At 41.8% G+C, this 18,875-nt stretch overlaps 1 protein-coding gene across 12 annotated transcripts in view; it reads right to left on the bottom strand.

Moving 5' to 3' along the window:
- The window catches only part of PDZD2 (PDZ domain containing 2), a 364,850-nt gene that overhangs the window by 36,225 nt on the left and 309,750 nt on the right, over positions 1-18,875 (bottom strand). For all 12 annotated transcript variants that reach the window (XM_027074932.2, XM_027074927.2, XM_053201763.1 and 9 more), the window contains 6 exons: positions 14,054-14,165; positions 7,710-7,855; positions 4,549-4,668; positions 3,396-3,510; positions 813-886; positions 416-641 (listed from right to left, as the gene is read on the bottom strand). In XM_027074932.2, the coding sequence (XP_026930733.1) occupies positions 416-641; positions 813-886; positions 3,396-3,510; positions 4,549-4,668; positions 7,710-7,855; positions 14,054-14,165 (793 nt within the window). The remainder of the gene's footprint in view (positions 1-415; positions 642-812; positions 887-3,395; positions 3,511-4,548; positions 4,669-7,709; positions 7,856-14,053; positions 14,166-18,875) is intronic.

Raw genomic sequence — 18,875 nt, forward strand, 5'->3', positions numbered from 1 at the left:
AAACAGATGAAAGGCTGTAAGATCTGGTGAAGACCCACAACTTATAGTTATTAGCTGTATTCTCAACTATAATCTTTTGTTCTTCAAAATTTTTTATTAGCCCTAGAATTAAGTCAGTCAGTGATTTTTTTTTTTTTTTTGGTTTTTTTTTTAAACATGAGTTTCTGACACACAGTGATTCATCTGGGGAGAGCTTAAAAGACTTTGTACTACTGGTAACTCTTTTTCACTTTAGCAAAATGACTAAAATCTCTACGTGTGATCCCACTGTCCATTTACAGAATACCATACGTTGTTGGCAGTGAACTGTTCCAAAGGAACAGTTCCTAGAAAAAATTAAAAAAACGAAACCTAGGAACAGATGACAAATTATTATGTGAGAGAATGTAAGGAAGTGGGGAGTAGCTGGTATCACCTTTGTTGAGTGTGACTTCCATGACAATTCTGTCCTTGGGCCCGGGGGCCTTCCGACCCAGGGATGAAGAACCGCCTTCGTCGGAGCCTGCTGCTGAGCTGCCCCCACTGGTGTTGAAGTTGGGGGAGCTGGATCTGCTCATGTGTGTGGGTGTGGAGCAGGGTGTGAGGCTTGGGCTCAGTAACTTTGTGCGTACTGTTAAGACGAATAATCCACTCCGGATTTGCTGAGAAAACAAGAGAGTAAAACATTCTAAATGCTAAAACATTCAGACTACTCCTAGATTAACGGATGAAAAAAAAAAGAAAAGAAAGAAAAAAAAAAAAGAACCCAAACCAGAAGGAAATAAGTGAAGAGAAATCAAGAAGATGAAAGAGATAAATAAGAATGTGGTTACCTTAAAGGTATGGATGGCTTCTTGGAACGTCAAGCCCTTTATTGGTATCCCATTTACATCTAGGATTTCATCCCCTAGTGCCAAAATAGGAGAATTACATTAACATCAAACTTTGATGTACTAGAATCTAACTGCATGGTCAGTACTAGAAGAGGATACCATATGGTACCTGATTTACAATTCTATAAAAGGACTTCTATTGTTCCAGCCTACTTTCATTAGCATAGCTCTCAGGAATTTCAAAAAATGGGACAATTAATAACAATACATATTCTTTTGCAGTAATTCTGTATCTCCATCTTTAATGAAAAACAACCAGGGGAAGCATTAAGTTCTAATTCTTTAGCCATTGCCAAGTTCGATAACAGGTGTCCGAAGTTTAGAGATCAAAATGCAATAATGAGTTCCAAGCCTTTCCTCATAGTGTTTGTTTAAAAAACCTAAACCTACTGGCAATATAGCATGAACATATATATAACATGTGAGAAAGACACTTCTGTATTTGCAGAAAGACAAGGTTTTCAAGCCTGCAGAATCATCATGGTGTGTGGAAAATGGTTTTAATAACAGAGACAAAAAACTTCTGAGATATTATCTAAAAATGGCAGTCCTCCCTCCAGAAATAGTCTAGATGCCTGGTCTTACTGATGCTGTTCCAGGTTCTCAGTCATTAAGACTAAGAGAGATTATTGTGGGCTAATGCCAAATTGTTCTCTCATTCATTCTCATTCTCTCTCTCTCTCCCTCTCTCTCTCTCTCTGTCTCTCAAACTATCCTGGACTCATCTTCAACCCCAAGGACGTATGGTCAGGTCATTTTTCCAGCTGTTGATAGTGTCTGCTGGGACTATAAGAGAAATTGGACATCCAGTTGACTTCTCAGTTTGTTTTGGTTTATACTCTCGTAACATGGTCTGTTTTTTTGGAATAACAGTTCATCAAAAACACTACGAAGGGGCCACTGAGAGAAGAACAGATGAACTTCACACAGCGGTGCAGGACAAACGAAGGCCTCCCTTTACCTGTAACAAAGAGCAACAGCAGCAGAACCTCTCCTGGGCAGCTAATCCCAGGGGCACACTGTGCCTTCCATTAAAGGAATCCTGTAGATGAGGTTGAAAAGGTGGCAGTACCTCCATGCACTTGTTATGTGCTTTTCTTTAATGCAGTTACAGAAGTTGTAAAATAAGTGAAATAATCTGTTTAAAAATAACCACCTAACTAGGTAAGGTTCTTGGTTTGCTTCCATATGGGAAAAGGATACGATCATTAAAATGATTGCTCATGCTCTTAAAAATCTTTATACAAGATTTTTAAAAGATCATTCAACACATTGAAAATCCATTCCAATGACTTACCTTTATTGTAAATGAACACATATGAAAAAACAGTATTTAGGAGAATCAAGTGCTATTAACCTTTACTAACTATTGATTTTTCCTCCATTTGTCTCCATTCTACCAGTACTGCAGGATGAATTTCAATCAAAAGAACATATGGCACATCCATTATAAAAAACACCCTGTTAGAATTTTACATTGTTCTGAAACTAGACACAAATACCACCTGGGAGTTAATCATTCCTCTAAAAAAGAGAAATAAATATTCCGCCATCAAAATAAGCCTGGTCACGTCTTATCATTAGCATACAGGCTCCTAGGGTAGCTCTGCTTGAAAAAGGAGACTCCAATGGACTCTTACCAGTTAAAAAAAATAAGCTGGCAGAACAGAATAGTATCTATAATTTGGGTCAACTGAACCGACCAGTCATAGCATTTTTAAAGGTAACTACAAATAGTGTCATTTCATCATTTCACGAAGGAAGTGTGCTAATAAGGGAGGAAGAAAAATCAGGAGTCATGAATAGGTTCTGGGGATCTATCACACAGCACGGTGACTATAGTTAGCAATACTGTGCTGTTCAGTTGAAAATTTCTAAGAGGGTAAGTCTTCAATGTCCTCACCCCCCCACCACCACGGTCATTCAGTGGCATGATGAGGGTGTTAGCTAACTCAGTGTGTTAATAATTTTCCAATATATATGTACATCAAATCATCATGTTGTACACCTTAAACTTACACAGTGTTATATATCATTCACATGTCAATAGTTGGGAGAAAGAAAAGCACTCTAGCTAGCATGTTTATGCATGGCACAATGTCAGGTAGCATGGAGAATATAAAAGATGTGCATGTACTCCAGCCCTGAGGCAAGAATGGCCTGCAAGCTCTCAGGAATTTTCAAGGCAAGGAATATGATCAAGATTCAAGGGGACAAGATAGACACTTAAAGACCAAATAAAAATATCGTCATGTTCTGCATATCATCTCATTTAATCTTCACAACAACTCTTTAAGATCGGTATTAATATTCCAAGTTTACAAACTGAGACAAGTGAAGCTCAGGTTACATCAATTGTCCAAGGCCATGATGCAGTAAATGTTGGATTCAGCTCATGTCCTCTCGACCCCCAAGCCCATGGCTTTGGCTGCTGTGCCACTGGCTTCACATCTTGCAAGGAGGCAGATTCTGATGGAATCAGAACTCACCACCACTGAGAACCACGGAGAGGCTTTCTCCTACCTTCTTTAAGTCTTCCATCCTCTGCAGCCGATCCATTTGGGAAAATAGTCTTGACAAAAATCCCCATCTGTCCTCGAATGCAGTCTCGACCTCCAGCAATGCTAAAGCCAAGGCCCTACACCCCAAGCAGAAGGGGGTCCAGGTTGTCATTGCAGTATTTGACTGAGGGCATCTGTTTTTGTCTCAGTATTTCACTGAGGGCATTTTCCCATTGTAGTATTTAACTGAAGTCTCCTTCCCAACTAGGCTCAGAGTTAAGATAACCAGCTATTAATTTGTGTTCCTTTCTCTATTTCCTTCCTCAGATCTATTTGCAGTGCACTAGGCTTGCATTATGTTAAAGGGAGAAAGTTTTACACCGAAACATGAAATTGCCAGTATTTGACAATCTTTGATCTCCAAAAATGGCAATTTCACATGGATTGATTAATAGCTCAGGAGAGTCATTTCACACAATTTAGGGGCCATACTTATTTTATTCTTTTGTTTCAGTACTTCCATGTTGTATCAAGATGGATGTTTTGATATTTGTATAATATCAAGGTATTTGTATTATTATCTTTATGATAATGGCAATGCTATGAAATTCATTCAAAAGGGTAAGTAGGAATATGCCCCCTGAAGCTACAGGGGTGGCCTTTCTTTCAATAGTAGTAAATGTTGGAACATTCACTCCACCCTCAACCATACCCTAGCTCTCAGGTGCCGGTGACTCCCTAAGTCATAAGGACAAAAGGGCATGATCATCTCAAATCCCACAGGAAAGGAGCAAAGGAATCCCCTCAAATCTACATAAAGGCCACTTAATCTATTCCTCTTTATACCTTTTAATTTTTATTTCATGTAAAAACAACAACAAAATTCACTATTTAAGAAATACACGCTAACAGGGGCGACTGGGTGGCTCAGTCGGTTAAATGTCCGACTCTTGATTTTGCCTCAGGTCATGATCTCACAGTTCGTGAAATTGAGCTCTGTGTTGGGGGGCTCTGTGCTGACAGCATGGAGCCTGCCTGGAATTCTCTCTCTCTGCCCCTCCCTTGCACACAAACTCTCTTTCTCTCTCTCTCAAAATAAACAAACGTTAAAAAAAAAAAAAGAAATATATACTAACATTCACTTGGAGGACAAAACTGTGCAGAAGGGAGCTCACCTTGCCTTTTTCTTTGTATAGGCCAATGATGGAGATGACTGATGGCCGAATGAGTCTCCAAGGAGATTCCACCTGAGTGGTGCTTAGGGAGCGGGTGGACTTCTTTACAATCTGGTATTCCTAAAAGTCAGCACATGGCAAGGTCAGGGACAGTCTCATTTATCCTCCTGTGGCCTCTGGCATAAAAATATATTCAGGTGTTGAAAACCTCAGTTGTCTTTCGGGTGACACAGACATTTCTCCCTGCTCCATCTCTGGTCCAGCAGCTTAAAGGAAGTTTATTATCAACAACACTGGAGAAACAGCCCTGGCTGCAGTAGGTTGCCATGCCTTCCACTGCACATGAAGAGCTGCATGGTGGCTGCTGGCACTCAGTGCTGCTCTTTGACTGTATCCCACAGATCCGACTCTTCTTGCTTTCTGGAATGGAGTGAGGAACCAGAAGCCAAAAGGCCTCAGGGATGTAGGAGGGCCATCCTGTGGCCGGGTTCTCCAAGGAAGCCATCCCTTACCCCCATGCCAAGTTCACAATCATGGTTAGAAAGTATCTTGCCATTTTAAGCTTACTTCACTCAACCAAAAACTTAGCAAGCCCTTGTTTCTTATAACACCCAAACCGTAAACCCCGACAACTATTATTCTGTACAAAACACCCTGGTGAGAAATGCAGCAGCTTCAGTTCTAATCCCTCATGTTTGGAAAATAAAATTCTTTCCCAGAAGCCACACCTTCCGCTTTATGGCACGCAAGACCTTGAATCTCAATCCCTCTCCTGTCCATCACCCACATGTTCGTGTGTGGAAGCAAGGTACGCTATTTATAACATGAACGAGAGATAAAGAAAATGTAGGGCTAAAATCTTCTACAATTTAGCTCCTTGCTATTCTTCTTAGAATAAATTTCTTAAATGAGACAGATATTCCAGCATAAGCAAAAAAGGAAAAAAAAATCACTTTGTGCTTAATATGAGAAAAGAGACATCAGAAAATAGTTGCTATCCTTAATTAGTATATTCTACATTCAAAGGTAGAAATGAGATGTCTGCTAATGATATTTTTGTATTCCTGGCAGCTTAGAACAATTATATTTTTGCAGTTTTACAAAATATCTGCCAGCTATGTTGGCTTCCCAGACTCTGATTCATTTAAAAAATGTTGGCTTGGCAAGGTTACTACCCTTTTACTGAAACCATCATGGAGATAGGCAGACATAGCCTATGGGTTTTCAACCCTCAAATATGGAGGTTCATGTGTGGACTTAGAAGGGAATACTCTCTCACCACCAATCTCCAGCAGCACCTCCTTCCATCCCCCTTCTGGGAGCCCATGGGAACCAGAGGTCTGCGTGCTTCATTGCTCTCCTGATGTGTTTCAGGGGTCCCATTGCATTTTTTAGACCTCTGCTGTCCAATATGGCAGCCACTAAGTCACCTGTCACGGTCTATATTTAAATGGAGATTAAAATAAAAAATAGACGCCTTAGTGTCACTTGTTACTTTTCATGTGCTCCGTAGACACATGTGGCTCCCACAGTGGATAGTAGAGACATAAAACACTTCTATCACTGCAGGAAGCTGTATTGAGTAGCTCTACTCTAGACAATGCTTTGTAGGGGAGGGAGAGAGAACAGGGAAAAGAAGGGTGAATCCTGGGAGAAAAAGAAAAGGGCAGAAAAGAAGACAAGAAAAAGGACAGTTTGAAAAAGGGAAAAAGTCTTTCCTTTAAAATCTTCACTAGCCTGTGCTTTCTGGAAGCCTGGTTACAAATAAGTATTTCTGGGCTTTAAATAATAAATATGGTCAGGTTTCTCAGCAGGTCCGTTAAGAAATCACCACCTCAATGCTAGACATCCTTGGCTTTGATGGCAGGAAACCCTCTCTCACTTTCCACACTAAACTAAAATAGCCCACAATGTGGCTCTCCTACAACTTTCTGATCCACCCCCTGACTCTGCCGGCCCAGTTGGATCATTCTGAGCAGGCCATAGGCTCGTCTCTAGTCAAGGGTTTGGAGGAGTTTTAACCAGGACCCATGCAAGTTTTTTGCTCTGCTTTTTCTCCATGTCCCAACTCAAGTTGTCTTTGGGTAGATTCCACACAAAATAACCTGATCAGCAATTGCCTATGGAACGTGGGCACTTACTATTTTACTGGATAGGTAAAACTTTCTTTATAGTGATTCTGGCATATCACTTTGAGCAAAATATTCAATCTCTTTGAGATTCATTGGCCTGTCAATAAAATGGTGATGATACACCAAAAGTAATGACCCAACCCAGATGACCAGTTACACGTCCTTTACGACTCTACCATCTGTGAGTCTACATGAGCTTATGGATGTCATTGCTGCTACCCTCCACTTCCATCTCTGCTTTGTTGTAGGCAAGATGCCAATGGCTTCTCTTGAGCTCTCTGGCTGATGATGCCAGGACTCAAAGAACACTCCACAAGTTTCCCAGAGACTGAGCCTGCCTTCAACTTGGTTAGGAGCTGTCTCCCCTTTTGACTGTGTTGAGGATGATGTAATTGAGGAAGAGCCTCTGTGAAGAATTATGGAGTTCTGAACTCTTATGAGGCAGGCCCTGGAATATTAACATCACCACCTACTTCACCCCCATCTGCAGCCCCACTGACCTTGCCTGTTTGAGTCATTACTGTGTAACAGGTAAAATCCCAGACACAGTATAGGCACGTACATGCACTCCCTCTCTCTCTCATACGACCCAACACCCACCCACCTACCCAGCCGGTGGTTATGCTGATACCTGACGCGCCCACTAAACAAGCGATGGTGGTTGACCACAGACCGTGAGGCGCCACTGTCTCCTGGCAGTTGAAAGCAGCTCTCAGTTCCAAAACACACAGTAGGAAGGGGAGCAAGATGTCGAGATCCAACAAGGGATTATTTTTCTTTACGGTTCCGAATATTAGGCTGACTTCCTTCTAACCTCCATGGATAGACCTCACTCTCCGTGCTACATCTTTAGTCCCAAATACCCCTGCCCACACAGATGGGAAGTTCTTCATAACACGGCTATTCCTGTTGGTCTCTGAAAGAGTAAATATTTGAAAGCCTAGAGACCCAGGGGTGGAAACATGCTCTTACATCCTTAACTGGGCAACTTTGTATGAGAAAACAAAAGGTTCTATGGTATTGTCCTACCTGTGATGTTCCAGTAGAGTCCAGCAGCTGGGGAAGAGAGTGCTTTCTGCCATCTCGGGAGACCTCCAACATTCTGGCCCGCAGGTCCCCATTTCGTACCATCAATTCGTTATATTCTTCAACAGACTCTAGACGGTGTACACCCCCTTGAAAAAACAGGGGGGAAAACTTGGTTTGATATGAGATTTAAAGAATCTTATCAGAGCATCATATGCATAAACTTGTTGCATTTACGTCCACACTTCATGGTTTTCATAAGGCCTGGTGTCTCATACTTTTAAAGCACTGAGCTCATTGCTTTCTACCAATAAGCTCTGCCTAAGCTGAGTGTATGTTGAGGCCATTAATGCCATATTGTGAAGAATGTGCCAGTTTTTGAAGGGACCAGACGGGATATGGGAAAATGTATGTTTCATCCAAGTGAGATGTAGCCAGGGTTGATATGGCAATAAATGATAGTGAAAATGCCATCAGTATAGGTGGTTTTCTAGTGATGGAGGAACATTATTCTGTGGTTGGCATAGTTCCATTCTTGCGGCAGGTGGTTTTTTTCACTTAATGACTTTTTAAATAACCTTTTTATTAAAGAGTAACAATTTACAGAAATATGCACAAATCATATAAGCGTATGGTTCCAAGAAATTTCACAAAGTAAATGTTCTAAAAACCAACACCCAGACCAAGGAATAGAATACGATCAGAACCCAAAAGCCATTTTTGCACCACTAACCACCCTTCACCCAGGGTAACCATTATCATGACTTCTAATATCATAGATTACTTTTGCCCTTTCAAACTTTATATAAATGAACACAAATGATAAATACTTTTTTATATCTGGCTCCTTACTCTTAGCATCTGTTTGTGAAACATGGGCTGTTGCTAATAGTTTGTTCATCCCATTTCTGCATACTATTTCATTGTATAAACATGCCACAATTTGGCTATGCATTCTGTTGTTGATAAACATTTGGTTTATTTCCAGTTTTAGATCTAGAACAAGGGTCAACATTTTTTTTTTGTTTTTCTTTTGTAAAGGCCAGATAGCACATGTTTTAGGCTCTATGGGCCATGGGTGGCCTCTGCTGCATAATCTTTAAACATTTTTTTTTTTTTTAACACAACCCACTGAAGATGCAGAAAGCATTTCTAGCTTGTGGTCCATACACATGTAGCTGTGGATGGTGGTTTGCTGACCCAAGATTTAGAATATACTATTACGAAACATTCTTATAAAAGTCCTATCTGTGGGGTGCAGACCTAGGAGCGGAGTTGCTGAGCTACTGGTACACATTCACCTTTACCAATGTTGTAACATTCATGTGTGTGAGTCCAAGTTTCCCCACGTCCTTGTCACACTTGGTAGTGCCAGTTTAATTTTAGCCACTGTGGTGGATATTGTAATGCCATTTCGAGCTTGTTTTTTTTTTTTTTATTTAACATTTTATTTTCAAGTAATCGCCACACCTGATGTGGGGCTTGAACCCACAACCCTGAGGTCAAGAGTCAAAAGTCACACATTCCAGCAACTGAGCCAGGCAGGTGCTCCTCACTGTGGTTTTTTTTTAAATTTTTTTATTTTTAATGTTTATTTATTTTTGAGAGAGACAGAGACAGAATGCGAGTGGGTTGGGACAGAGAGAGAGGGAGACACAGAATCTGAAACAGGCTCCAGGCTCTGAGCTGTCAGCACAGAGCCCGACACGGGGCTCAAACTCACGAGCTGCGAGATCATGACCTGAGCTGAAGTTGGATGCTCAACCGACTGAGCCACCCAGGCACCCCTCATTGTGGTTTTTAATTTACATTTCACTGATGACCAATGAGATTGAGCTTCTTTCAAATATTTATTGGCTGTTTTACTTTTGTAAATTTGCAGAGTGGCTGTTTTTTTATTTTTATTAAGTTGCAAAGTGCCTGTTCAAGTCTTTTGTTTATTTATCGGGTTTCTGTCTTTTTGTTGTTGATGTATAGAAGTTTTTATTTTTTTATTGTTAACATATTTTGAATATGAGTCCTTCATGGGATCTATGTTCTGTAAATCTTTTTCCATCTTTGTGACTTCCTTGCCTTTTGACTCTTAATGGTATTTTATGATGCAAAAGTTCATAATTTTAATATTGAATATCAATTTTTCCCCATATGCTTAGAGCTTTTGTGTCTTAAGAAAAAAAAATTTTTAATGTTTATTTATTTTGAGAGGGAGCAAGTGAACACAGGTAGGGGAGGGACAGAGAGAGAGGGAGAGAGAAAATCCAAAGCAGGCTCCATGCACCAGCACAGAGCCCAATGCGGGGCTTGAACCCACAAACTGTGAGATCATGACCTGAGCCCAAACCAAGAGTCCGAAGCTTAACTGAGACTGAGGCACCCGGGGGCCCCAAGAAATTTTTACAGTAATTTTTAAAGAAACCTTTATCAATACCTAGTTTATATTATATGCTTTTTAAAAATAAGATAATTTAAGGGACTTTAATCTTAAATGATGGCTTAATTACATTGAATATGGCTATAATCATATTACAGTGTCTATATTATACATTATATATGTATATATACATATGTGTGTGTATAGCTATATACACATACAGATTCTTTGTAATATTAAGTTTTCCTAGACTATGTAATGTTTCATTTGATGACCTAAAATTCAATTTACCTAAACATTTCTCAGAAAGTTTTTCATGGAATAAAAAAGATGATTCTGTAGCCTTTTAAAAATAATATATTGAGTTTTTAATAGTGATGAAAAGTTGGAAGAGTGAGGATACAGTTATATTAACAGGAACATCACTAAAAGCTTGGTTTTTCAAAAGCTACATATTAACTTTGTGATACAGATTTTCAAACACCTGAAACTCCTTTGCAATCAAAGAGAAATTTCCATTTAAAAAGATCACAAACCTAAGGCATTAATGTGGATAAATCAAAAATACCAAAATGAAAAGGGAACACTGCTGGCAAAAAAGGAAGTATGAAGTAAGGAAAATTCAGGTTAGAATATCAGGAAAAATGTTCCATAAAATGGCTTTAGTCATTTTGGAGCCAAGCTAGGCAAAAATCTTAGTGAAAATGGCTGGAACTTCTTTATAGAATCTCCTTAATAATTCATGACTTACTAATTCATGGCCAGATTAATCCATCTTGGCAAGCTTACTCATCTGAAAAAGATTTATTAGAAGAAAGTGCCTTCTGAGTCAACAGGGAGGCACTTGCCTCAACAGAAGAGAAACCACATACGGTAGTGTCTGTAGATAACACACTGATACGTGAATACCAGAGTGACTCACTGTTAGAAAATACGAAGCAAATATCCAAGTTTACAGGACAAATTAGCAGTTGATCGCATTAAAATCTCCTGTATTCAAATGTCTTTAGACTGAACCATATTTCACAGCACTGGATGAAGACTCATAAGCCTCTTTCATAGATCTCAAATTGCTTTTCCAGCCTTATCTCCCACTACCCTGCTACATGAATTCTTTGCTTCAGCCTGCTGATTCTCAAAGGAGCAGATTTGTCCTCCTCCCGCATCCTTTCCAAAACCGGGGAGCCTATAAATATCGCTTGACATTTTACCTCACTTTGCTGCCATCGGCTCCCACCCTGAGGGGCTCCTTACCCCTAATCTCTCTGACAAGTTCTGCTGGTTTCAATCATTGTTCCTGTTGAGTTACTGGATCTTTCAGATGGCTGAGGAGGAAAAACAGTTGCCAAAAACTTCTCTAACCAATTTTCCCCCATTGCCCTTAAACATTTCTCATGCATTTTCTCCCTAGTCTACACCACTGTTTTCTTCCTCTTTGGTTCTGTCAAATCTTGCCAAGGTACTGGCCCTCCTTTATCTTGTGTCCTCTGGATGCCTCCCCTAAGTGCCACAACCCAGAAACACTCTCGTTCAAGCCTTGTCATGGCCTTCAAGTTCTCGAGAATATTCTTGTCTGACCCTCCTCAACCATCTTCCCCTGTTGAGAGGGAAAGAGGAGACAAGGATGATGAATTGATGTTAATGACGGCAACGTGACAACAGTGGCAGCTATCACGTGAGCTATTGCTACCATATTCGGGAGTGGCCATGCCACATTCATTCTCTCCATCTTTCAACTGAGACGGTACACTGATTCCTAGAATAAAAGTAATTTAGAATCCTCATTTTACACATGAGGATTCTCTCTTTCATGAAGAAAGAGAGACTCAGAGAAGTCAAGTCATCGGTCTCAGGCCACATAGCCTTAGGAACTGAGGAACTGAGGCAGGGCTGGGAACTGAACACTGACTTCTCCCTGACTTCGTGCACGTTATACATAGTTCCTTATTATGGCCGCAGATGTCTGGGAAGGAAAGGAAGGGAGGGTGACATCCATTTGTGGCAAACAGTAGCCAGCCCTGGATTTACTACTCAGCTGAATGTACTGCTTGTTCTAAATTAATAGTATAAACAGTGTTAGAGATTTATGATTTGAAAGGTCCCCAGCTACATCACCCTCCCCACATCTGTATCTAGAAAGCCCCAGACTGGGGAGGAGGATTCTCTTCAAGAGTCTCAGGAAGCCAAGGGGTGGAAAGGAGAACTGTCTGGGAGGCAGATCTTTTTGCTGGCACCGGGTGACCTTTGGGATTCCCTTAGCTTCTCCGGTCTCATCCATAAAGCGGGGAATGTGACTGTACGGGTTTCAAAGGTCGCTGACTTTTCTCCAGAGCTCTGTGGCCCCCCTGAGAACTGTTAATAAGGTGTTGATTAACTCTGCTATGACAGCTGCCCTAAAGATCTCTGTCTGCTATGCCCCCGTGACTCCCAGGAGCCCAGCACACAGAAGGTAAACGTATTTCTCTTAGTCGTCCCTCGGGGGCTGCAGGGGGGCTTGGTTGTCCTCTCCACACGGGGACCTTGGGCACCACATCTGTCCTACGACTTACCAGCCTCTGGCCAGAGTACATTGTTTTGTCACAACCCCCTGTTCAGGTGTATACTGCCTAATGATTATGAGTTACAAATACAAACTAATTCACTTTGTTACTCGGGTTTTTAAAGATAAACGGATGTATTTTGTGGCCCTATACTGGTGGCTTTACCTGAGAATAACTCAGCAGAGGGCCAGGCAGTGTTGGGGGCGGTGCTCCTGGCTGTCAGGCACAGACACCACCCCTCGCCACTGATCTGTGTGGCAGGAAGGGACTGACATTTCTTGGCTGGCTACTTTGATGTGTTTTGTTTGTTTCCTAATGTGCTCAACCTTTCAAAGTCAGATTATCTCCTTTTTTTCAGGTGAGGGAGTGGAGGTTCAGGGGCTTTAGATAACCAGCCCAAGGTCATATGAGATGTCTTTCACAGGTGGGCAGCCAGGACTGGCTTCTCCAACAGGCCAGCAGAAACAGTGCTGAGGGCCCACAAAAAAGCTTTAATTATAAGAATAGTAATGGAGAGAGAATAATGAATCCAGCTTGAATCTTCGCAGCCATAAAACATAATTTTTAGTGTTTTTAATAATTTTTTAAAATTTTATTTATTTATTTTAAGAGAGAGAGAGAGAGAGAGGGAGGGAGGGAGGGAGAGAGGGAGAGAGGAAGGACATGTGTGAGAGCGGGTGAGGGGCAGAGACGGAGAGAGACAGAATCCCAAGCAGCCTCTGCACTGTTGGTGCAGAGCCCGATATAGGGCTGGAACTCACAAACCACAAGATCATGACCTGAACTGAAATCAAGAGCTGGGCGCTTAACCGACTGAGCCACGCTGGAGCCCCTTTAGTTTTTTTTTAATAGGAAAAAGAGCCCATCAAGGAGATAGTGCCTAGGACACACGGATCATAACAGGTCTCTGCACATGACCTCTGCTTTCGACACTGACTTTTTCTCTCAAGGCCTAGGCCAGCTACTATGAGGCTATACCCAGGAAACGGGAAATCTACTTGTTCCCAAAAGCTTCAACTCCTATCCCATTTTTCCACCTGCGTAGTTGAGATGTAGATTTCATAGTAAATAGCTCACTGCCCCTTGTTCTGGTGGACCAAAGGCTTGGGGAGAGGGACATGTGCCCAGAAGATAGGCCAGTAGGAATACGCCATGGCGAATGGGTCACCTGAAGTCCTGTGGAAGTAGATGATCAAGTTTAAGCAGAGACAAACAGAGATTCACAAACTTGACAGTCACTTCATTACGACTCAAATAAAAATATTCACGTGGGCAGCTGGGCTGAATGCGGTTTTATGCTTGGGGTATGTACTACCTAAAGGAAAAACAATTTTGAGGGTATAAGGGGACAAAAAGAGCTCATTCTGTTAATGACTTGATCTTCCCACTCCTGAGGCTGGAAGCTGACAGGCCATACCAGGCAGAGTTCTGCTTACCTGAAAGGCGACTCTTGAGTTTCATCTTACTGCTGCCCTGCTTGGGACTTTCCAGGTTTCCCTTGGGTTCCTCGGGGCCACATGAATCTTGGGGCTCATCTGTCCCAGGCATCTGAAATCAGACAGCACAGAGCTGATGGGAGAGGCCAGCCTGCAATCATTGATGAGGTCCCTCTCCCAGGATTTATCTCCAGGCTTCAAGTGCAGCAATACAGGTATCACGTGGGCAAAAAGGTTCCCGGGATCAAAGCACAAGCCCTCAGATGACCTGGAACCACAGAGCCTTCTGCCGGCAAGTTCCTCCTCAGCATGCTACCTCGGCTGCACAGCAGAGAAACAGGAGGTTTCGAAGTGGAAACAGCCCCAGAGGCCATTTTATTTCTGGAGAAAACTTGTTGGTCAAGGTCACCCAGGTGGTCATGAAGACACAGCTAACTACAGCCTAGGTTTCTTGACTTGTGGGTGAGTGCTTGTCCCTACAGTGCAAGTTGCAAGAAATATTAAACCAGAAATTTAAATTAGATTCTAAAACACAGTAACATGTCAACTTTGTGGAGCCAAGTAAGTACACCTCTTGGGCCAACCACACTGTCTGTGTGCTATACTCCCACGTACGGGTTCAGCACTGCCCAGGCGACGTGCAGGCAGCCACATACAGTCAGCCCACACGTCTGCACAGTGTGCACCTATGCTCTCAGACCCTAAGGGACAGTACAGAAAGAAAGGTCCCAAGGTCTGTAAGGTCCTCTATCTGAGAAAAGCCAAACAAGCTAACAATAACCAATTACATTTATTAGAGAGGAAAAGGAGACTCATGTGCTTGAGAGCCCATATAAAAAATTGGGGAGGTAAATTTATATGTACATAACTTATGAGATAGATCAAACAATGAAGCTTTCCCATTTGAAATTTTATTTTCCTTTGAGGTTTTGAAGGGAAAAAGTCATGTTAGTTAAAATAGGTAGGATTCACATGAAGAAACATATGAACTTTAAAAAGACATAGAAGATATCCTTTAATACTTCATGGTCATTGAAAGTCATATAGTTATGATGTAAAAACAAACAAACAACCCAAACCCTGAGTGTTAACAGATAATAAAAATTATACATTGTGTATCAAATTCAGTATATGATAATGTATAGAGTAAGCAGTAAGAGTAATCTCTGAGGTAAACCCCACCTCTTTCTCAAGTTCCCCTCCCTCCTCCAATTCACCTATCTTTTTGGATGAGAAAGAGGGGAGGAGAAAAGGTCTGAGAAATGAGGAGATGTAGGTAAGTTGAGGAAGTGGCACTGGGAAAACAAATTCATCCTGATATATAAAAACAAAGATAAATTTGGTGAATCCCTATTATAATGTCAGGGATTGGCAGGTCTCCAGGTTTAAATTATTAAGTAAAGGCAAGACTGGAATCCTGAGGATGATTTTAGAGATTCTCAAGAGGGATGTCTTTCCCAACCCCAAACTGCAACATTTAATTCACACCCAGTGCAAAAGAAGACTCTTGGAGATATGCCAGAGATCTGGGGCACAGGAGGAGACATGCAAACAGGAATAATCTAGAAAGAAGCCTTGGGGCCTCTCCTTTGCTTAATTTAAAAGCTTTATGGAAAGAACCTGTCTCCAGACCGTAAACAGCAGTTACTGGAGATGGAGTTAAGTTCCCGGTTCTTTCTCTTATACCACCTGACCCGGGCTATCAGCCTACACAGAAAGGATTCCTCAGCTTGTAAGTCATTACTTCCTCTGTGCTCATTCAGTGGGTGGCTTATTACATAGAGGCCACGGCCCAAAGCATCAGAAAGCATGGTTGAGGATCTCATGTCAAGGGAGGAAAACAATTCTAGCCAAATGTTTCTGGACTCATGAAGCTTCCTTCTTCCATTTTCCCCTCTGTTTTTCCAGCGCTGCCCTAGGTGTGCATTCAATCAGAGAAATTTTGGAGACGACATAAGCCCTCATATGAGTAACAGAAAGGCAAGTGACCTGCCCGAGCCTTCTCAACTCATTACAGGTAAGGCTGAGACTTCTTAGTCTCCTAATTTCCAGTTTCATGCATTACTAGGATTTTCCCTCCCTCCCTCCTTAGAGGATTTTTTTTTACTGTGTTTTTTTGTTTTGTTTTGATGTTTATTTATTTTGAGAGAGAGAGAGAGCATGAGTAGGGAAGGGGCAGAGAGAGAGAGAGAAAGGGAGAGAGAGAATCCCAAGCAGGCTCTGTGCCGTCAGCTCAGAGCCTGACGTGGGGCTCAAAGTCACTAAACCGTGAGATCATGACCTGAGCTGAAATCAAGAGTTGGACGTTTAGTCACCCAGGCGCCCCTAGATACTTTTTAATTAAGTTAATACTTTGGATGATCGATACTGTATCGTATTATATAGTTCGTACACCTTAAATTTTTCCCACTTAATGTTCACAGCAAACATGTGTCCCAAGGTAAAAGAAAAATATTCTCTCCACTGACAGATGAGGAAAAAAATGGAGACCCTTCAGTAACACCCTTTTGTTTATAACATATATCCCGGATCTAGGCTAGATCATGTGTACAGCAAACGAGAGCACAAGCTGAGGGGTGTAGTTTCACAAGAGCACACACATGCGGTGTCAAATCTGTGTTCTTGTGATGTGAGCCCCACGGCTGCCAATTCTGCTTTATTTTCAGAATCTGAGAGAGGCGGTTTCGAAGTAAGAGAATCACAGCCTTAAGGAATAACTTTTTTTTTTTTTAATCTGAAATGCACCAAAGAAAGAAATGACATTTGGTTTCTATGATCTATAAAATACCAATATCATTTCTTATACCAAAGAAATCTTGTTAAAGATGGTGGGTGTGTTAACGTTACTACTGAAAGCCTGTGACTAAACCCAACAAGAATGGACCTCGAGACGTCTCAGAGAGTTGCAAATGGCACACTGTTGAGCTCAGGCAGCCGTGCAATCTTATTTCAGAACCCCCTCAAAGTGTTAGCATTGGGTTCTGAATTTAAACAGAACCTTTCCCTCTCACAACAGAAAGCTGTCATGATTTTAGGTGGTATGTAAGTCAACGAACAGGAAGTAACAATATGCAAAGCGCAATTTTGATCACAATGGGCCTCTCTTCAGTCTCGTGACTATTGTCTGAAAATGTCCCCACTCTAAAGAGTCCCTTTGTTGTATTTTTATTATTTTAGATGCACGGAACAAATCAAGCTGTTCTAGGAATGATGTCATTTTAGTTGTTTTAAAATGAAATGTGCAAAAAGTGCTCCTGGAAGGCCTTTGGTTCAGCTGGTATAATCTATTATTCATCAGCAATTTCTAATTCATGTGTTATACAACAATGCCATTATATTAATGGAATCCAACGTAATTTGCCAATTTCCAAGTTAGAGCCTTTCCGTTTGGACAGTTTTCTACACTTGTAGCCTATGAGATTCGCACTGAAGCAGAATCTTTAGCTTCTGGCTTTACAGACAAGTGGCAGAGCAGAGCGGTTAAGAGCAGCTGCCTGGGTACAGATCTGGTTGCACCATTTACTACCAGTGTAGGTGCATGAGCCAACCTCCTTGAGTTTCAGCAACCTCATCTCTAAAATGGGCTTTAAGAATTAAATGATAATTTTCTGGGGCGCCTGGGTGGCTCAGTTGGTTAAGTGACTGACTTCGGCTCAGGTCATGATCTCATGGTTCGTGGGTTCGAGCCCCGCGTCGGGCTCTGTGTTGAACACTTGCTTGGAGCCTGCTTGACATTCTGTCTCCTTCTCTCTCTGCCCCTCCCACCTTGTGCTTTGTCTCACTCTGTCTCTCAAAAATAAATGTAAAAGAAAATTTTTTTAAAAAAGAATTAAATACTTTTCTGATTAAAGATAGCAGATTTCCTTCCTTTTCTCCCCCTGATGGGAAGCCACACTCAAATGACAGAGAAGAGATTTTAAAATGACAGACATCATCCCACAAGGGTTCAAAGAGAACAAAAGACAATAGCAACAAGACTCTGGAAAGCAGTAAGCACGACTATGTGCTAACAGATCCAACTTGAGAAAACGGAATCCTAAAGCTGGGATTGGAGAAAGCTACAAAGCGACCCAGTTTGAACAAGAGGTCCCCCGGAGGCTCAGGAGTTGCCAATAAAGGGTCTCTGGAGGTGTGGGGATGTCGTTGTGAGGCTGAGGCAGCGGGGAGAGTGGAAAGTGCCTGACACAGGTACTTAGAACGGATCTGATTGTGAGGAGACTCCCAGGTCTCAGCACTGACCTGGACAAACTTTGGTGTGTAAGAGAATCCCCTGGAGAGCGAAGAAAGAATGCCCAGGCCGGTGGAAGTGGGGCAGGCCCCACAGTTCATCACTGCCCTGGTCCAGACAGAGCCGAGCTGCAATTACCAAGCTTACTCTAGAGGGAAGGATGGAGGCTCCAGCTGCACCACAATAAGCTGTCAGCCAAAGGATGAGGGAGGGTGGTGATCACGCCGCTCTCTGTTGGGCACATTGGCATGTTAACCAGCAATGGCGGAAACCTGCCTCACTCTCTGTATGAACGAGAAGCACCTGCACCGCATGCCAAGTTAATGCAACTTGCGTTACTAGAGGTCGTGACGTGGGTTGTGCCCAGAATATATCAATAGATCATGGGCATCAGAGGCGGTTTTTCATGATGCAAATAGAAACAACAGTATGTACATATGTATGTATGTGTGTGTGTATGTATGTATATATTTTAGACAGTTGACTCTTTTTTTTCTTTTAATTCTCAGGTTAGTTAACATGCAGCATAGTCTTGGCTTCAGTAGAACCCAGCGATCTCTTACATATGACACCCAGTGCTCATCCTGAAAAGTG

This window comes from Acinonyx jubatus, chromosome A1 (assembly GCF_027475565.1).
Source record: "Acinonyx jubatus isolate Ajub_Pintada_27869175 chromosome A1, VMU_Ajub_asm_v1.0, whole genome shotgun sequence".
Classification (NCBI taxonomy): domain Eukaryota; kingdom Metazoa; phylum Chordata; class Mammalia; order Carnivora; family Felidae; genus Acinonyx; species Acinonyx jubatus.